We start from the raw sequence: 13,705 nt of genomic DNA on the forward strand, positions 1-13,705 counted from the left end.
AATTTTATGTGTGCATAAAGTCATTCAAAAATCATGTTAAACACTATTATATCACACAGAGGGATTCCATGCAACTTATGTATGCACATTTTTATTCCTGAATTTATTTAGGCTTGCAATAACAAAGGGGTTGACTGCTTATTGACTCAAGACATTATAGCTTTAAAAAATGTTTTATTAATTTGGAAAAATGTCTAATAACATTAATTTGGAAAAATGTCTAATAACATAATTCCACTTTGACATTACGAGGTATTGTGTGTAGGCCAGTTACACAAAATCTAAATTTAATCAGGCTGTAACACAACAAAATGTTTAAAAAGTCAAGGGGTGCGAATACTTTCTGAAGGCACTGTACTTATCAATGTAGGTCTACTTTTATGACCACTGATCATACACACTCACTCTCTTCACAGACACTTAAAACACACACTGATACAAAATATCTTTGCGGATTTCTGTAGTAGGCAGCTGTATATGATAGGAGTGATATTGCTGCTTTGATGAAATATTTATTGAAGGAATGACAACACATCTTCGCCACGGTTACTTACACAAGAGAATTTGTTCTTAACTGACTTGCCTATTTAAATAAAGGTATAACATTGAGATTAAACTGCAAGGTGTGAGATTCACAGTGAGTTAACTTTAAGATTGAATTTACACTGCAAGGAGAATCCTTGTACTGTAGGTTCTTTAATTGCATATCTGCTGCTGCTTTCTGTATGTACTGGACGGTCATGGATGTGGAATGCAATAGTGCTCTCTCTGAAACTTAGCAATAACCACTGACAGAGAAAGAGAAGAGAGAAAGGCGAATAAAGGGCACATATTTCTAATCTCATTCATTCATAGTGATTTATTGTGTTTTAATCTGAAGGCACACATTCACAGTTTGGTCAGTGTATTTATTTTATTTATTTTAGCAGTTTTAAAGATGTCGTCTGTAACATAACACCTCTTGGTTTTTGAAGAATATGTCATGAAGAAGCTGTGTCCTGCTTTCTTACCTCATCATAATCCAAAAAACCTCAGAGGAGAACCAACAGTGAAGAAGGAAGTTTGTAAACGCTGAATGTGGTCAAACAGCCAACTGTATCGCTTCAAATAAATTTGGATGAATGAATTGAAATGAATAAAAAAATTCTCAATGAATTTCATTCCTTTATTGTTACAGGTATGTCATATACATTAAGGGTGGTTGTATGTGTGATAGGCTATGTACTGTACTCAAAGGACTTTTAACCAGGATCTAAAATGTAACGTAATGTCCACTGTGCAACATGAACATCTATAGTACTGCTGTTAGAGGTGCCTAAAGTTGACAGGGTATGTTCCAAATGGACTTGAGCTTCACTCTTCCGAATCTGAACCACTGTCCTTGTTACTTCTTTGTACATCTTCAATTCAATCCGTAAACCCGGAAGTTCAGAACTGCAGCATCATTTAAAGGCAATGTTCCCATGTTAGCGGAGACTTCATTCACAGTAAACTCTGCATACTGTATGTCGGCTCAATCGGAAATTACCTTTAAATGCGGCATAGGTTGGCCTTGCAATCAGATTGAATTCTGGTCCTAATTAAAAAAGTAAAATAAAAAAAAAGATCACAAAAAAAGGTTGAAAATAAGTCAATCAACAGAGAACGACAGACAACACAGCCTCTGGTTTTCAGCGCACAAATAGGTTTAATATTTAATCCACACAGATAAAGAGATCAACATATGAGTAACATACTGAACAAGAAGGGGAGGGGCCTTGGGCATGTCTGGAGAGTTACAGAATCGTCAATTACAGCTGTCATTCAAAACAGGCAACCATGCACAAACCTCACTGTCCAACTGTCAGTCTGGGAATCAGAGTAGAGTGGGCGGTAGGTGAATTAGTTATGAACCAAACAGCCCACAGTCGAGGATATGCCTGGCACTCTCTCTCCTTCCACTATTTGGCACGGTTACTTTCCCCTTCGCCCTTACCCCTTTGGTGTTCACAGACCTGAGAAGACTAGATAGGTTTTTACAAAGGCCGAAACAGAACTGAGCCTCTTTACCTGTCCATTTTCTCTACAGGAGAGTTTGGGTTTGATCGACAGTGCAGCCTGACTGATCTACAAATCACCTTGCATCATAAATAACTACTCATTATTATTTGTAGATCAGTCACAATTTACCCACAATGCATCACATATTTGATCCGCTCAAACACGGCCAATCTGTCCTTAAGGCTGTCTGGAAACTTGCTTCTAATGTGGAGCAATTCAAATCCCTGTTCATCCTCTGATGCCAAAACAAAAGTTTCTCTTCACTCCACTACACCTGATTTACTGGCTCAGTTATCCCCCATGAATTTAACTACATCTGTATTCCAAATGGCACCTTATTCCCTATATAGTACACTACTTTTGACAAGGAACCATAGGGCTCTGATCAAAAGTAGTATTATAAAAAGGCATAGGGCGCCATTTCCGAGGCATCCTGAGTCTGCACACCTCCTGATCAAACTTCACTGTATTTACAGGCATTCAAGACTGATCTTGTTTTTTTCCCCAGTACATTCAACAACGTCTCCTCACCTTCTAACTAACAGCTGGCTGAGGTAAAATCACCCTGAACCAACCAATCACCTGTCAGTCTCTCTCTCTACATTCAACTCACCAATGAGCGGCTAGTGACCGTGTCACTCACTCCGACCAATAGCTGCCTATCTCTGAATTCCTCTTGACCAATCAGCTGTCTCTGTTTCCAGCGTGGTTCAGTGAGCTGAAAGCTGATTGGAGGTGGGGGGTCTTAGTAAGTCATACCATAAATAGTTTTGGGATTACTGGTTGGCAAAACTTGGGTAATTTCTGGAGAGACGTTATATTATGCAGTAGTCTTTAATGTTCCTGTACTTGTGTTGTTGATAAGATGCAGGTGGGCGAGGCGAGAAAGGGTTGGGTTAGGGGTGATTGTAGGTATCAGGGGGTAGCTTGGGGGAAGATGCAGGCCATTACAAGTCAAAGGTCAAATACAGGAGAGATACAGATGTACTTCCAGGGGAAAGTACATCTGAGTGACATCTAAAACGGCACCCTATTCCCTATATAGTGCATTAGTTTTGTCCAGCGGAATATGGGTCTTTATCAAAAGTAATGCACCATATAGGGACTAGGGTGCCATTTAAGACACTCCAGGCTTTAGGGAGTAGATACAGGGTAGCCGGAGGTAGTTAGGGGGCAGGGGTAGTTACAAGGCTCATAGTGGGGGAGACGATTACATTGGTAGAAGCGGCAAAAAACAGGGCGAGGGAGGGAGGGGAAGGTCAATGTATTTTGAAAGTCACTAGACTGGGGGAGTGATACTTACAAGGCAATAGGTAGTTACAAGGTCTTTGGAGGGGATATCGATAGTTAAAAGGGTACGTACAGGGGCCGTAGGGATAGTTACATCATGACCAGGGGTAGATGACCAGGGGTAGATACAGGGGCAGGAAAGAGCGGGGTGGGTAGGGTGGGTTAGTTTTAGGATGGGAGAAGGGGGTGATCATCTGGGTGCAAGAAGGGGGACAGGGGGATGCAAGGTGACCCTAGAGGGTGGGAGTGTCACTCGGGGACGTAGGACACCTGCCACACGATGATATGGCTCCGCTCGGCTTTGCACACGGCAGGCTTCATCTGCGGGGCGCCCCCCGACACCTCCCCTTCCTCCGTCTCATCGTCCTCACCATCACCTGACACACAGATGACGTGAGAGAGTCAGTCAGCATGAAAAGACACACCCGCTTTCTGTAACCTTTGCACTGAAGTGTTTCTGCACATCCACACACATAAAAGCATTGGATTGGTATTTTAAATGCATTAAGTGAAATGAACAAGTGCACAACTAGGGCAGAAGGGTAGATAATCTGGAGACAAGTAGAATTTGATTTGTAATTCAAAAGAGCGCCACATGGACTAGGGTGTATATGGCAGAGTGTGCGTGCATGCGTGAGTGATTTTCCTCACCGATGCGGAAGTCGATGTAGCCCTCCCCTCCACTCAGCACCAGGACATTATGTACGCTCTGAGCCTCAGCCTCCGGCTGTGCCGAGGACCCCTGACCCTCTGACGGACTGTCCAGCACACTACCATTTAGGGTGGCCAACACGTTGCCTGACAGAAGCACAGAAAAAAATAAATTATACACACACACACACACACACACACACACACACACAGTTGAAGTTTACATGCACCTTAGCCAAATACTTTTAAACTCAGTTTTTCACAGTTCCTGACATTTAATCCTAGTAAAAATTCCCTGTCTTATGTCAATTAGGATCGCCACTTTATTTTAAGAATGTGAAATGTCAGAATAATAGTAGAGAGAGAATGATTTATTTCAGCTTTTTTTTCATCACATTCCCAGTGGGTCAGAAGTGTACATACACTCAATTAGTATTTGGTAACATTGGCTTTAAATTGTTTAACTTGGGTCAAAAATTTCAGGTAGCCTTCAACAAGCTTCCCACAATAAGTTGGGTGAATTTTGGCCCATTCCTCCTGACAGAGCTGGTGTAACTGAGTCAGGTTTGTAGGCCTCCTTGCTCGCACACGCTTTTCCAGTTCTGCCCACAAATTCTCTATACGATTGAGGTCAGGGCTTTGTTATGGCCACTCCAATACCTTGACTTTGTTGTCCATAAGCCATTTTGCCACAACTTTGGAAGTATGCTTGGGGTCATTGTCCATTTGGAAGACCCATTTGCGACCAAGCTTTAACTTCCTGACTGATGTCTTGAGATGTTGCCTCAATATATCCACATATTTTTCCTCCCTCATAATGCCATCTATTTTGTGAAGTGCACCAGTCCCTCCTGCAGCAAAGCACCCCCACAACATGATGCTACCATATCCGTGCTTCACGTTTGGGATGGTGTTCTTCGACTTGCAAGCCTCCCCCTTTTTCCTCCAAACATAACGTTGGTCATTATGGCCAAACAGCTCTCTTTTTGTGTCATGAGACCAGAGGGCATTTCTCCAAAAAGTACGATTTTTGTCCCCATGTGCAGTTGCAAACCGTAGTCTGGCTTTTTTATGGCGATTTTGGAGCAGTAGCTTCTTCCTGGCTGAGCGGCCTTCAGGTTAAGTCGATATAGGACTCGTTTTACTGTGGATATAGATACTTTTGTACCGGTTTCCTCCAGCATCTTCACAAGGTCCTTTGCTGTTGTTCTGGGATTGATTTGCACTTTTCGCACCAAAGTATGTTCATCTCTAGGAGACAGAACGCGTCTCCTTCCTGAGCATTATGATGGATACGTGGTCCTATGGTGTTTATACTTGCATACTATTGTTTGTACAGATGAATGTGGTACCTTCAGGCATTTGGAAATTAATCCCAAGGATGAACCAGACTTGTGGAGCTATCTTGATTTTCCCATGATGTCAAGCAAAAAGGCACTGAGTTTGAAGGTAGGCCGTGAAATACATCCACAGGTACACCTCCAATTGACTCAAATTATGTCAATTAGCCTATCAGAAGCTTCTAAAGCCATGACATAATTTTCTGGAATTTTCCAAGTTGTTTAAAGGCACAGTAATTTTTGTGTATGTAAACTTCTGACCCACTGGAATTGTGATACAGTGAATTATAAGTTAAATAATCTGTCTGTAAACAATTGTTGGAAAAATTACTTGTGTCATGCACAAAGTAGATGTCCTAACTGACTTGCCAAAACTATAGTTTGTTAACAAGAAATTTGTGGAGTGGGTGAAAAACAAGTTTTAATGACTCCAACCAAAGTGTATGTAAACATATTTTTTTTAACAGGTAACGAGAAAGAGATCAGTCAATCAATTGTATTTATAATGCCCTTTTTACAATAGCAGTTGTCACATAGTAGTAAAGGACGTTACCAATAGGTACCCACAAATTAAACACTGTAAACCACTTTTGCATTTTAGTGCCCAGTTGACAACCTGGTCCATCCTCACAGTCCTCAAATACATCAAGTTGAGAGTATTGACAGTAGGTATAATACTTTTTAGTTAGTCAATTACTCCACATTTGATGTAATGTGTTTAAGAGTATAATAAACTCTATTTACTTTTATTGACTTTATAAAATCAAATTATGATTACTAACTGACCTGGCACAGAGACAAAGAACTTGACGGCATCTCTGTGTCCATGGAAACAGAGCTGAGCCTGGGCCATGGAGCAGTATGGGATGAAGCTGCCGCTGCTTTTCTCTGGGTTGTCGTCCGCATACACATGAATCACACCCCCGGCCACGCCGCCGGACGACGTCGGAGACACCTTGTTGGCTATCGGGATGAGAGTGGCGTCAATAGCCAATCAGAACATCTGACAGACCAGCGAATAGGACAAGGACATTGATGCATGAGACCATCCAATCACATTAGCACACACAGAGCAGGCTTGCCAATAAGACCCATCAATTGGGCAGATAGCTGAAGATAGCATGCAGAGTTACACGTGAACAAAAGTAATTTCCCTGAATCAGATCCAGACCACCAGACCACTGTTTCTGTTCCATTTCGGCCCCTAGCCCCTCGTCCCCTTTGTGGTTGACAGATCTGAAATGACTGGATAGGTGGCCTTATGAACAAACATGTGCTTGTCCTGTTGGAGAGATAATCCTCTCAAATCTAATCCTCTCAAATCTCCACAAGTGCTATATACTGTAATTTACTCCGGTCCAATCACTATATTACTCACACCTATCCAGTCTATCAGATATGTGAACATTAGGGTAATAAGGGTGCTTAGGACTGAAACTGAACCAGGCCTATGTTGGAGAGCGATTAAGGGGAGATGGAGGTAAGACAGGCAGGCAGATGTATGTGACACCATCCCTGTGGGACAGAGGGAGTCCTAACTTACCCCTCAGACCTAGGAGCTGTCCCCGATGAAGTACTACCGCTAAGGGAGGGAAGGAGGGAGGAGAGGAGAGAGTGGACAAGAGTGACAATCAGGACAGGGAGGACAAGTACAGGGATACCAGCCATAAAATAGAGAAAGAAAGAGAGAAAGAGAGAAAACGAAGAGAAGCCATTACGGAATAAGAGAAGACAGAAAAATGGACAGACCGATATACATTGAACAAAAATACAAAAGCAACATGTAAAGTGTTGGTCCCATTTTATATGAGCTGAAATAAAAGATGCCAGAAATGTTTATATGCACACATTTGTTGACATCCCTGTTTTGCCAAGATAATCCATTCAAGTGTGTCATATCAAGAAACTAATTAAACAACATGATCATTACACAGGTGCACCTTAATAAAAGCCCACTCTAAAATGAGCTGTTTTGTCACACAACATAATGCCACAGATGTCTCAAGTTGAGGGAGCGTGCAATTGGCATGCTGACTGCAGGAATGTCCACCAGATCTGTTGCCAGACAATTGAATGTACATTTCTCTAACATAAGCCGCCAACGTCGTTTAAGAGAATTTGGCAGCACGTCCAACCTGCCTCACAACTGCAGACCACGTGCATGGCGTTGTGTGGGTGAGCAGTTTGCTGATGTCAACATTGTGAACAGAGTGCCCCCATGGTGGCAGTGGGGTTATGGTATGGGTAGGCATAAGCTACAGACAACAAACATAATTGCATTCTATCAATGGAAATTTGTATGCACAGATATACCATGACGAGATCCTAAGGCCCATTGTCGTGCCATTCATCCGCCAACATCACCTCATGTTTCAGCATGATAACGCACAGCCCCATGTCGGAAGGATCTGCACACAATTCCTGGAAGCTAAAAATGTCCCAGTTCTTCCATGGCCTGCATGCTCACCAGACGTGACCCATTTAGCATGTTTGGGATGCTCTGGATTGATGTGTATAACAGCGTGTTCCAGTTCCTGTCAATATCCAGCAACTTTGCACAGTCATTGAAGAGGAGTGGGACAACATTCTACAGGCCACAAATCAACAGCCTGATCAGGAGATGCGTCGTGTTGCATGAGGCAAATCTTGGTCACACCAGATACTGATTGGTTTTCTGACCCACGCCCCTACTTTTTTTTATGTATCTGTGACTAACATATGCATTTCTGTATTCCCAGTCATGTGAAATCCATAGATTACGCCCTAATGAATTTATTTAAATTTAAAGATTTCCTTATATGAACTGTACCAGTAAAATCTTTGAAATTGTTGCATGTTGCATTTATATTTTTGTTCAGTATAAAAAGGGAAAGTAAAAGACAGAAGCAGACATAAACACAGAATAGTGGAATCAAAGAGGTGTGTGTGCGCACCACTCAAACTCACTCTCTGTCAGTGGTATGGAGATGACCACACCATTCCCAGTCCCCACCCACAAGCGGTTTCCACCAATAAGAAGGGCTGTTATTCGCACAAAGGAGAAGCCCAGCTTGCCAGTACCTGTCAATCAGAGTGAGAGAGAGAAGAGAGAAAGAGATAGAACACAGGTCAATCCATACATTGGATGCATGTCAATAGACTAAAAGTGGAGTCAAATAACATGGTGTCCTATCAATGAGTTGGCCGAAGCTTAGCCTGCTGGTCCCAGATCTGATCTGTCTGAGCCGTCTTGCCAACTCCGATAGTCATTGTCTTGATATGACAACATACAAATTGGCCGTACAACACAAACAGATCTTGGACCACCAGCCTAGCCAGAGCTGGATAGCATGGTTGCAGTCAATTCCATTTCAATTCAGTCAATTCAGGAAGTAAACTGTAATTCCATATCTTTTTCATAGAGGAAAACTGGAATTGGAATTTTAGTTTAGTTTCTGAATTGACATGGAAATTGACTTCATTCCTGCTGTTTAGCTTAGGTTATTCCTACCCAGCATCTTGCTGACGTAGGGTTCGATGTCGACATCCTGTAGGTGCTGGTGTGTGAGGGCGTGGTAGAGACGCAGCGTGGAGTCCAGACGGATTGACACCCACACCCCATCCCCGATCCACGCCAGCTGCCTCACCTGGCTCTCCCTGCGAGGGTGGGCGTCAAAGGACTTCTGACGTGGGAGAGTGGTTAGGGGGGTGAATTGGTGGATTGATTTACTTTTGATTTATTTCAGAATATTATCAATGTGGAGCGACATTACATGAGCTCTCCCCTACCCATCTCTATCTGCAACATAACTGCAGATAGACTCAAGACTGGGTTAGCCCACTGGGCTAATGTCTTGGCATTATTATGTCTGGGAGCTAGCGTGAGTCTTCAGGTCTCAAAAAAGGTTACTTTGCAACTTCCTCTACTATGCAAACAGTCCCTCCCCTCTTGTGACCAACCTCTATCTGCATGCTCTTGGGCTGGATGACATGGATCTTGTTCTTGTAGCCACACCACACTTTGTCATGGACCATGGCCATGCAGCGGATAGAGTGGTGCGGTCTACCCAGGTCCATCAGGTGGTAGTTAGACAGGTCCCACTGCCCATCTGGAGATAAAGAGATACACACACACAGGCACACATGCACACACATAAACAAATTATGTAAAGCTTTAAATCACGATTAGAAAAAGTAATGTTGCTCTCATGGAATGTCATTTTTTGAGCACAGCAGACAGTTAATGGTTAAGGCTCATAGGTGAAAGCTCAGAAGAATTAGGTAGGTTAGGGTTAAGTTTACGTTACCCTCAGATCTGTGGAAGATAGCCAGTGTCCCGTCTGCCAGAGCCACAAGCACACGACCCTTCACATGCCTGAAACAGAGACAGTCACGCTAATGTTACACAAAGCAACATACACCCATTTACTACAACATTAATGAAGGACTGGTAAAAATGGCCATTCTAAAAGCAGACAGTGGTCAGTAGTGGGGGACTAACACTAGACTGAGCACAGAGTCCTTCAGTTTGATGGAGTGGAGACACTTCTTCCAGTTGGCCACTGCCGAATGGACGTAAAGCCTGGAGAAGGGATGTAAAGCTTAGTTAGGACATAGACAGAGATAGGGTTTTATGGGTTAGGGTTATCGGTTATCGGTTATGGGTTGGGAGACATATGGAGGCAAAACTGGTTGCCGAAAAAATCATGATGATGTTTTTTGTGACATTGTGGTCAAGAGTTGTAAAAATAAATGTTTTGCACTTTTTTAGAAAACAACATCACTATGATGTCCCATATTACATTCCCACCACTAGCTAGGCATTAAGTGATTAGTTACCCACCAGCCATTTTGTGCTCCCAGCCACATGGTGGGGGCTACGCTGGTTCCAGCTTTCGGGTCGTCGCTTCCATCCTCCGTCTCCTGGGGTGGGGAGTTAGACTCCTCTTTTGACTGGCCTGCACACCTGACAGGGGACACAGAGAGTTGTCTTGAAGTCCACTATAGACTACCACAGTCCAACTACTGTAGCATGTTGGCAGTATTATCTGCTGCAGAAATGTAAAGAGATGACTAAAGGATTTAAATAGTAGAAGTTAGACTAAAACTAAATCAAATCAAACTAAAGTGTATGTAAATACACTTTCAGTAAAAATGTTGAAAACTTGGAACATTTTTGAAAGTTTCAATGACAACTTTTCAATAATGTACTGGCGATATTCTTCTCTTTACAACTACTAGCAATTCAAAACTGGTCAAATCTTGTGTCTTACCGGTCGTATTGGCCAGCATCAACCACCGGAGGCTGGGGGTCTGTGAAGACGTGCTCCATGAAGGGCCCTGGAGGTCCCAAGGTGTTGTCTGTCTCGCTGGCGGCCGGCTCAGCTACCTCTGTAGCCTCTGTGGCCTCCTCTGCTGACTGGGCTGGGTGCAGCTTCCCACTGAGTGGTGGAGCCATAGGAGCTGAGGCGACAGGGACACAGGGTGATACATTATACACTATATACTACTACAACTATACCTATTAACTATAGATGGGCACTAATACGGAAAGTCCCTATTGATATTAGTTGAAATGTGTTATTTGCAATTGATATCATATCGGATTTTTTTTTTAAACATGTGGAGGCCTATTAACTATAACTCTTCAACTGACTGGGCTGGGTGCAGCTTCCAATGAGAGGGGAAACTACTGGGGGGGGGGGACATATCAGCACTTGCTGGGATATACAGTATACACCAACATATATAGTGGAGGTTCCCAACTAGATTCACCCGAAATCAGCCTCCCACTGAGCGGGAGAGCCACAGGGAGGAGGGACAAGAAGAAGAGGAAGAATTGTGCCGCAATTAAAGCCTATATTTCTTCATTGCAAGCCCGATGATACATATACAGTGCCTTCAGAAAGTATTCACACCCCTTTGTTAAGGCAAGCTTAAATTAGTTTATAAGTGATTTGCTTAACAAGTCACACAATAAGTTGCATGGACTCACTCTGTGTGCAATAATAGTGTTTAACACAGTCAAATTGAGCCCATGGGCCGCCAGTTGGGGAACCCTGCTGTACAGAATAAAAATGGCAAGACCTTCATCCTGTTTGCAGCAAGGCACTAAAGTAATACTGCAAAAAATGTGGCAAAGTAATTCACTTTTTGTTCAGAATACAAAGTGTTATATGTTTGGGGCAAATCCAATACAACACATTACTGAATACCACTCTCCATAAACATAGTGGTGGCTGCATCATGTTATGGATATGCTTGTAATCGTTAAGGACTGGGAAGTTTTTCAGGTTGAAAAGAAATGGAATGGAGCTAAGCACAGGAAAAATCCTAGTTGAAAACCTGGTTCAGTCTGCTTTCCACCAGATACTGGGAGATGAATTCATCTTTCAGCAGGAGAATAACCTAAAACACAAGGCCAATGTACACTGGAGTCACTTACCAAGAAGACAGTGAATGTTCCCGAGTGGCCTAGTTACAGTTTTGACTTAAAATCTACATGAAAATCCATGGCAAGACCTGAAAATAGTTGTCTAGCAATGATCAACAACCAATTAGACAGAGCTTTAAGAATTTTGAAAATAATAATGGGCAAATGTTGCACAATCCAGGTGTGGAAAGCTCTTAGAGACTTGTCTAGAAAGACTCACAGCTGTTATCGCTGCCAAAGCATCTTCTACAAAGTGTTGACCCAGGGGTCTGAAAACTTATGTAAATTAGATATTTCTGTATTTCATTTTCAATAAATTTGCTAACATTAATAAAAACATATTTCCCTTTCTCATTATGGGTTATTGTGTGTAGATGGGTACGATTCTTTATTTTTTTTAATCCATTTTGAATTCAGGATGTAACACAACAAAATGTGGACTAAGTCAAGGGTATGAATACTTTCTGAAGGCACAATAGATAAATCTCTGGGGTTCTCACCTTGCCCCCGGTCCAGTACGGGTGTGTCTGTGCGCGAGGAGCAGTTGCTGCGGACCACGCTACAGTTGGTGGCACAGCCCACCAGGGTGATGCCTGCTAGCATGCCCTCCACCCCACCTGTCTCCTCACCACCACCCTCCCCAGAGTCCAGCACGATCTCACCCGCCGGGTAGTCACTCTCACTGGCCGCTGCAGACAGACACACAGAAAAGCACACACAGACACGCACATATGCAAACAAAGAAACAAGCACGCACACACAGAAATACACACCCATACACATGCACACAGAAGAAAAGCACAAACATTAGATGTGATTCTAGTTCAGTAGATTTAGATGGAATTACAGTGCATTCGGAAAGTATTCAGACCCTTTCCCTTTTTCTACATTTTGAAACGTTACAGCCTTATTCTAAAATGTATGAAAAAATATTTTCCCTCATCAATCTACACACAATACCCAATAATGACAAAGCGAAAACAGGTTTTTAGAAATGTTTGCAAATGTATAATATTTTTTAAATCAGAAATACCTTAAGTTTTCAGACCCTTTGCTATGAGACTTAAAACTGAGCTCAGGTGCATACTTTTTCCATTGATTATCCTTAAGATGTTTTTACAACTTGATTGGAGTCCACCTGTGGTAAATTCAATCGATTGGACATGATTTGGAAAGGCACACACCCGTCTACACCTGTCTATATACAGTTGCCAGTGCATGTCAGAGCAAAAACCAGGCCATGGGGTCAAAGGAATTGTCCGTAGAGCTCCGAGACAGGATTGTGTCGAGGCACAGATCTGTGGAAGGGTACCAACACATTTATGCACCATTGAAGGTCCCCAAGAACACAGTGGCCTCCATCATTCTTAAATTGAAGAAGTTTGGAACCACCAAGACTCCTCCTAGAGCTGGTTCGCCCAGCCAAACTGAGCAATCGGGGAAGAAGGGCCTTGGTCAGGGAGGTGCCCAAGAACCCGATGGTCACTCTGACAGAGCTTCAGAGTTCGTCTGTGGAGATGGGAGAACCTTCCAGAAGGACAACCATCTCTGCAGCACTCTACCAATCAGGCCTTTATGGTAGAGTGGCCAGAAAGAAGACACTCCTCAGTAAAAGGAACATGACAGATTGGAGTTTGCCCAAAGGCACCTAAAGAACTCTCAGACCATGAGAAACAAGATTCTCTGGTCTGATGAAACCAAGATTTGTCCTGAATGCCGAGCGTCACATCTGGAGGAAACCTGGCACCATCCCTACAGTGAAGCATGGTGGTGGAAGCATCATGCTGTGGGGATGTATTTCAGTGGCAGGGACTGGGAGACTGGTCAGGCTCGAAGGAAAGATGAAAAGGAGCAAAGTACAGAGAGATCCTTGATCAAAACCTGCTCTAGAGCGCTCAGGACTTCAGACTGGGGTGAAGGTTCACCTTCCCAATTGCTGTAAAAAGTTATTCAACAAAGTACTGAGTAAAGG

At 43.0% G+C, this 13,705-nt stretch overlaps 1 protein-coding gene across 9 annotated transcripts in view; it reads right to left on the reverse strand.

The window, feature by feature from the left end:
* Positions 1–1,667: 1,667 nt before the first annotated feature.
* The window catches only part of mapk8ip3 (mitogen-activated protein kinase 8 interacting protein 3), a 68,314-nt gene continuing 56,276 nt past the window's right edge, over positions 1,668–13,705 (reverse strand). For 6 of the 9 annotated variants that reach the window (XM_090192913.1, XM_090192912.1, XM_090192918.1 and 3 more), the window contains 12 exons: positions 12,234–12,422; positions 10,574–10,763; positions 10,144–10,266; positions 9,802–9,882; positions 9,608–9,675; positions 9,261–9,409; positions 8,812–8,983; positions 8,268–8,381; positions 6,865–6,903; positions 6,108–6,284; positions 3,982–4,128; positions 1,668–3,707 (listed from right to left, as the gene is read on the reverse strand). In XM_090192913.1, coding sequence (XP_090049039.1) covers positions 3,580–3,707; positions 3,982–4,128; positions 6,108–6,284; positions 6,865–6,903; positions 8,268–8,381; positions 8,812–8,983; positions 9,261–9,409; positions 9,608–9,675; positions 9,802–9,882; positions 10,144–10,266; positions 10,574–10,763; positions 12,234–12,422 — 1,577 coding nt within the window. In that variant the 3' untranslated portion in view covers positions 1,668–3,579. The remainder of the gene's footprint in view (positions 3,708–3,981; positions 4,129–6,107; positions 6,285–6,864; positions 6,904–8,267; positions 8,382–8,811; positions 8,984–9,260; positions 9,410–9,607; positions 9,676–9,801; positions 9,883–10,143; positions 10,267–10,573; positions 10,764–12,233; positions 12,423–13,705) is intronic. The other 3 variants (XM_090192917.1, XM_090192919.1, XM_090192915.1) reach the window with 1 other exon arrangement.

The sequence above is a fragment of the Oncorhynchus mykiss genome, chromosome 12 (assembly GCF_057628025.1).
Source record: "Oncorhynchus mykiss isolate SJ-2025 chromosome 12, ASM5762802v1, whole genome shotgun sequence".
Classification (NCBI taxonomy): Eukaryota; Metazoa; Chordata; class Actinopteri; order Salmoniformes; family Salmonidae; genus Oncorhynchus; species Oncorhynchus mykiss.